The 6,353-nt window shown below is 42.2% G+C and overlaps 2 protein-coding genes across 6 annotated transcripts; one reads left to right on the plus strand and one right to left on the minus strand.

Moving 5' to 3' along the window:
* The first annotated feature begins 904 nt into the window (after nt 1–904).
* LOC105560340 (ATP-dependent Clp protease proteolytic subunit, mitochondrial-like) lies at nt 905–2,395 on the plus strand. Of its 3 annotated transcripts, none has more exons than XM_012009382.1 (5): nt 905–1,093; nt 1,185–1,338; nt 1,457–1,591; nt 1,674–2,064; nt 2,142–2,395. In XM_012009382.1, the coding sequence occupies exons 2-5, from the start codon at nt 1,303–1,305 to the stop codon at nt 2,285–2,287; spliced, it is 708 nt and encodes a 235-aa protein (XP_011864772.1). In that variant the 5' UTR covers nt 905–1,093; nt 1,185–1,302; the 3' UTR covers nt 2,288–2,395. The 3 variants fall into 3 exon arrangements, with proteins under 3 accessions (XP_011864772.1, XP_011864771.1, XP_011864770.1); XM_012009381.1 differs by having other exon boundaries at nt 905–984; XM_012009380.1 differs by having other exon boundaries at nt 905–1,338.
* LOC105560339 (LIX1-like protein) lies at nt 2,347–5,928 on the minus strand. 3 transcript variants are annotated; one of them, XM_012009378.1, is made up of 4 exons: nt 5,816–5,928; nt 4,218–4,400; nt 3,778–4,124; nt 2,347–3,711 (listed from the first exon to the last, which is right to left on the minus strand). In XM_012009378.1, exons 2-4 carry the CDS (start codon nt 4,372–4,374, stop codon nt 3,307–3,309), a joined length of 909 nt encoding a protein of 302 aa, XP_011864768.1. In that variant the 5' UTR covers nt 4,375–4,400; nt 5,816–5,928; the 3' UTR covers nt 2,347–3,306. The 3 variants fall into 3 exon arrangements, with proteins under 3 accessions (XP_011864768.1, XP_011864767.1, XP_011864769.1); XM_012009377.1 differs by lacking the exon at nt 5,816–5,928 and adding an exon at nt 4,738–5,041; XM_012009379.1 differs by lacking the exon at nt 5,816–5,928 and adding an exon at nt 4,738–5,038 and having other exon boundaries at nt 3,796–4,124.
* Between the last annotated feature and the right edge of the window lie 425 nt (nt 5,929–6,353).

Below are 6,353 nucleotides of genomic sequence, written 5' to 3' on the forward strand. Positions count from 1 at the left end.
CCTTGATAAGTGTTAATTAATAACTTTCGAACGAGACGATCGCGTGCGTAGGAGATGATCGAGATTCTCGTAGGAAATGATCGCGTTACGAGGAGCGACGCGAAGACACGCGGAACATCCGCCTCGCTCGACTGATCCGCGCCGAATGAACTAATTTTTCATGTTGAAAATCGTTAAACTACATTATATAAAATATTGTCGATGTATTCGGCCAACTAATCTCTCGTCCACAATTGTAATTAAAGAATTGATATATGTATAAAGTAAAATAATATAACGTAAGATTCCAATATGTTTTGTCGAGAATGCTTAAATTTGAAATTATTATTCGATGTAAACGGAGCAATCTCGTATAAAAGGAAATTAGAATAATTATAAAAACTCGTCTTAGCGCAGCCTCTTTCCCAACAGGCTTATTGGTAAAAACTCTAACAGCTGGCCACTTCTCGCCGCGCCCTTGTACTGGGCAGGAGGCTGTATAATTAATAACTCGTTGGTCGATTAATATTATTAATATTATATCAGGGGTGCTTTCGCGACGTAGAGTAAAATGATCCGGATCAAAATGATCCGTGCTATGATTGGTCAAATCTGAAATTTCGTAGCATCTCATTGAAATTTTATTCAATGAAATTTCAGATTTGACCAATCATAGCACGGATCATTTTGATCCGGATCATTTTACTCTACGTCGCGAAAGCACCCCATATTGTATTATAGTAACTGCAGTTTTTATCGACATTTCATGCACACAGCACGGAACACAATCAAAATCTGCACATCTGCGTTATCCGCTTAGTCCAAATGTGGACATTGGTTACGTAGTTCATGTTCACGTTTTCAACGTCCACAGAGGGCGTTCGAGCATTCGATCTGGGGAATTTAATTTGTAAAGCTTGGACACTTCTCGGGTTGATTTGTGCCGCGAATAACTGAAAAAAATTCTGTAGGAAAGATCGTGTTTGGAAGCGTGGAACATAACCTGTACGAAACAAATGACAGTATATAATTTATATATAGCAGCAAGAAGCAAATTTAACAACATGATAGAGTTTCTTTCTCTTACACTCGTGTACAATTTCTTGATGAAGAAGTATCTTTTGAAATTTAACTAGGACTTTATAGTGAATGTTTGAGATATAGGTTACGTTTGACACCCAACTTTTAATATTTTTTTTTTATAGCGCAATAAGTTATTTGTCTTCTCTCTCGAAGATATCGCGATTGCCATCCTACTTGTGCGAGTTCTCTCGTCGGAAAACATTCCTCTCTAAACAATAGTCGCGTTGCCAATCTGTGAAGATGTTGCAGAGAATAAATGGTTTGCTACAAATCACCGTGAGTACTTTTTTTTCGTATAAAGATGTATTCCCAACGGATATAAATTGCCCGAAACTAATTACGATCTCAATCTTGTGAAATTGAACAAATGAAATTAACCTTCTCCTTTTAATAGGCTCATGGGTACAAAGTGAGCAACAGATACTTGAATTTTGTTCCTATTGTGGTGGAACAAAGTGGACGCGGTGAACGTGCATACGACATTTATTCGCGTCTTCTGAAAGAGAGAATTATTTGTCTCATGGGCCCGGTACGATGCGTCGTTTTTTTCTTAAATATACATTAGTTTACAATGGTAAGACAAAGAATTCAATCGTCTTTTTATTCAACAGGTGACAGATGTTGTAGCTTCAGCGGTAATTGCTCAACTTCTCTTTCTTCAGTCGGAAAGCAGTAAAAATCCAATTCATTTATATATCAATTCACCTGGCGGAAGCGTAACGGCAGGACTCGGGATATACGACACTATGCAATACGTTCTTCCCCCAATCTCCACTTGGTGTGTAGGTCAAGCGTGTTCTATGGCAAGTCTACTTTTAGCGGCTGGAACCAAAGGCATGCGTCACTCTTTACCAAATGCTAGAATCATGATACATCAACCATCGGGAGGTGTGCAAGGACAAGCTACGGATATTCAGATACAAGCCACAGAAATCCTTAAGTTGAAGCAACAGATCAACGAGCTGTATGTCAAACATACCGGGCAGAATTTAGAAGATATAGGTATGCCTGCCGTAATGTCTTTTCTAGGCTTTACCGCACGCGAGAAACTTTTCTCTCATGGAAAAATCATGTTTCAGCAAAGAGTATGGAGAGAGATAATTTTATGAGTCCAGCGCAAGCCAAAGAGTTCGGGATTATAGATAAGGTATTGGCCCATCCTATGCAAGAGGAAATTGCAGAAGCAGCAACAGAGAAAACAGACGATGTAACGACGAAACCTTAATACTGCTGGATGGGATAGGTATATAGGTCCCATTTTATTGTTATGTTGTAACAAACGCATTAAAAAGATGTATCATTATTTAATAATAATAAACTATTTATAAAACAATTATAAACTGTATCCTATTCAACTGAAAGTGATGGACTCACTTTCAACTTGGCATATATAAAACATACTGATTTATAACAGCAATATGAATGAGTAATGATGTAAGTCTGTTTCTTCAGAATATAACTTGAGACAAGCGTGATATAGTGACAGAGGCAAGTGTCTAACTTGCAATATGAAAAACCTTTTCACCTAAAGAACCTCTTGGCGTGTAGCGATTTTCTGCTTCTATTTTTAACTTGTGTAACGCAAATTGCTTCAAGATTACAGAGCGTCATTTCTGCAGATGATCAAAATTAACGGTATCGTTTTTTTTTATATATACCTACCCTGTTTGTATAATCGTTATCTTAAAAATGTTTACAGTTTATTATTACTGTGAATATCACACGCGCGCGCGCGCGAACACATTTTTTCCTCAATTCCGAATACATTGCAAAATTACGTCTGCTGATTTCTTATAGAGTTGTACTTTGATGATTAAGTAAGTCTTACTTCGAAATATAGATAATGGAAGACAAAGCCTTGCGTCCCGAAATATATACACATATGAATAAATTTGTGCGATATGTAAAGATGCGAGTGTTCTATATAATGCATAGTATACCTTGATAGCTCTTACTGTGATGACATATAATGCTTAGTGTACTTCTATGTATCTCAAAATATCCCATTTACGATCTATTATCACCAGGAATGCTTTATAAAAAAAAAGCTCTATAAAGAAATACGCTTTATAAAAAGGACGGAATAGTTTTCGTGCCGTAAAATTAGGCCTTAAAAAGAATTAAGTAAAACAATCTTTATACGAGAAACTACTTTGTTTTTTTTTCTTTCTTTCAAAACTCTCATCCCTCGCGAAAGACCAGTCTTGTGCGTTACTTGTCTCGACAACGTTCACACGTTAGAATTCACTGTGGACAGACCTGCGCGTGTGCGAGCATCAGTATATCTTTCTTCTCTTTTGGAAATCTAAGTTCTCGTCCCGCTAATCGCGCAGTTTCGAGTTCACGCTCGGCTAAAGCCAATTCCATTGCCACGATTCCGCCGCCACTCTCGTGTTCTCTAGCAACCCAGTCTAATGCCATTTGGCTACGCATATCGTCGTCTAACGCCCGATGACTGTAATGCGCGACTACTTCCTGCCTGCTGCACTGCCTCTCTCTCATGGCTTTTAAAGAACCATTCCAATGAAGCAATTGAAAGACTGTCATTAGCTCTTGGAACTCCAACATTGTTCTTCCACGATTGCATTCCAACATAAAACGAAACGCACCTATACCCGTGTTTGGATCTTCTTTCTCGTCGCTGCTTCCCTGAAAGCATACGCACATAAACATCTTTACTGTAATCTAAGGCAATAAACAGCTTTTCTGATTTACTTGTGCTTGGCTACCGACTCCGTTTGACGTTGCTGTAGGTTTGGCGAAACTAGCCCTTGCCTCCGCGACAGCCTTTTCAATGAAATCATCAGTAATTTTCCGCGAGGGATGTTCATTGAATACAGAATTCATTAGCGCGATTTTTGCGGCCGATCTGCGCGCTTCCGCTTTTGTGGGGCAGTTTTGAAAGCTTCCGAAACAGGACCCTCCGGGAAGCGTCACGTAGCAAACGTACGGCGGGTTGGCACCAGGGACGGATTCATAAATAACTAATGCGCCATTTCGCAATTCTGTTCCTCTAGCTTGTTTCATCTGCCAAAATTCTTGCAATGCCTCCACGACATTTACTGCGTAAAAGTAAAACAAGTGTGTGTTAGAAGATTAAAAGTGGTCCGAGTAAAAAATTAGACTGGCTGAGAGAAAGATCTCGTCATACATACCTCTGCCGTAACCTTGACTATGTTTCGCAAAGCTATTGACGACTGCGTCCACAGCTTCTCTCAAAACTTGCTTAGCACGGGCGTCCACCAGTCCACCTGTGACCCCCATGTTTTCGGGAACACGTGATTTCGTCTTAACTGGCATCATGCCCTGCATTACTCAGAAACTTGCATTTATTTACTCTGCAAAAACACGACGTCTCTTTAGCTATTACTTCTAGTCACCGAGTTAACAGCAAATAGTAAACGTGAGCTTTCGTAAAATCGCAATCCTTCGGATATCAAAGAGTATTGGGCGTCGCACGCGTATCAAGAGTGTAAAAAAAAGTCAACAAGACAAGTGGAAACTGCGTCCGAATTCGCGATCGACGAAAACGACGGGGGGACTTTTTTTCCTTTCACGTGACAAGCGCGACGAGACTCGCTGTCACCGTTGACACTCGCACTCGCGATTCGGGATCGGGTCGTCGCCGTCGGTCACGGCCGCGCGACGCGACGCGACGGCGTCTCGCTCGCTCACCGAAGAATCGACGAGACGATATCTGCGTGCGCGTCTTCCTGGTGATCGACGAGTATCGGTCGTCGGGTGCTGCGCGACAACGGGAGCAACGGGAGCAACGGGACGAGACAGGACGAGACGAGACGAGACGAGACGAGACGACGCCGACGCCGACGACGGTGGCATCGGGCGCGAGAGCGAATCCAGGAAGTCTGGCCGCACGGAGACCCGGATGCCCAGGAATTCGCGTAAATTACTCTCCGATCGGCGCACCGCACCGAGCGCCGCGGGATCAAATTGCAAGACACATATAACGCGTTTAATGGCCCCGGACCGCTGACGATTTCCAGAAAACCAGGGCCGTACGACTGGCGAGGACGCCCCGTGCCACCGTCCGTCCGCGGCTGCCGCTTTGTCGCCGATGCTTCTTTCCTTTCTTCTTTTTTTTTTCATTTTCTTTGCTAACGGGCCCAGTGCCGCACCGCCCAGCATGACGCCCGTGACTCGCGTCCTCGCTCCAATGGCCGTTCGCCAGAGATCCGACCATCCGAGGAAATACGTGACAATGTGTCGTCCGTCGACGAAACGACGATGTAGCATAATTGACCGAATAAACCATTTCTCATATGTTTGCGACAATTATATCCCTCTCGTTATCAAGCGTAGCATCCAAATCCTTTCTAACGCAAACTGTTGGGAAATGAAATTATTGTCCTTATTGTCTATCGTGGACAAAGGTTATGGAGCCGATAATAGTCTCGGAGAGAGACACGATATGCGCCTCTATGGTGCAGATACGTCGTAGGTTGCGGTCAAGCTGCCGCTACAAATGCTCCCAAGTATTTCTCTTCTCTTTCTATCTTTGCCGAAAGAAAGGAGAAAAAGAGTGCTTGGAAGTATTTGAAGCGACAACTTGACCGCAGCCGTAATCATGGATGTAGGAATAACTGGACGGAGCGTAAGGTACTTTCTTTGGCGAGAGGGATAAAGCCTGAGAAGTGAGGGGAAAATTGATCGGTAGCCATCTTGGCTGGCAATTTAACATGACGAAAAGTCATATCGTTTCTATTCGTTTTTTGTTCCATTTCGCTCCTCTCACCATTAATCGAAAACGTGCCGTGACTTCCAGGCGCGAGGCGCGCGACAATATCGGAGCAACGTGAACAACTTGCGACCTAGGCCGGAATTCATAGTCGGATCTTGTATTCAAGACCGTTTTGAATTTATCTAAAGATACTGTATGGAACATTTCATTGGCTACGGAGTATCTGACTATTGGCCGGTATTCAATACGGCTCTGTGATTGGTTAAAAACATATTAAGAGTATACTTAGGCTGCGTTCGGGGAGACGCTATTTAGCGCTATGAGTGTGCTCTGTCCTTGTTACTTGCAAAAGTTGAACAAGGACAGAGCACGCTCATAGCGCTAAATAGCATCTCCCCGAACGCAGCCTTAAGATGATCTTAAGGTGATGCTGGAGTCTCTCTGTTTTACCAACATTTTTTAATTAGGGATATCTTTTAATTGGCTTTACAGAATTGCAAATTTCTTGTACACGATTAAAGTTCGCACAAAAATAAAAGTCCGTCTGCTCGACTTTATATAAAAAACGAAAAAAAATTAAATATTTTGGCAT

This window comes from Vollenhovia emeryi, unplaced genomic scaffold (assembly GCF_000949405.1).
Source record: "Vollenhovia emeryi isolate VEMERY1.0 unplaced genomic scaffold, V.emery_V1.0 DF939232.1, whole genome shotgun sequence".
Classification (NCBI taxonomy): Eukaryota; Metazoa; Arthropoda; class Insecta; order Hymenoptera; family Formicidae; genus Vollenhovia; species Vollenhovia emeryi.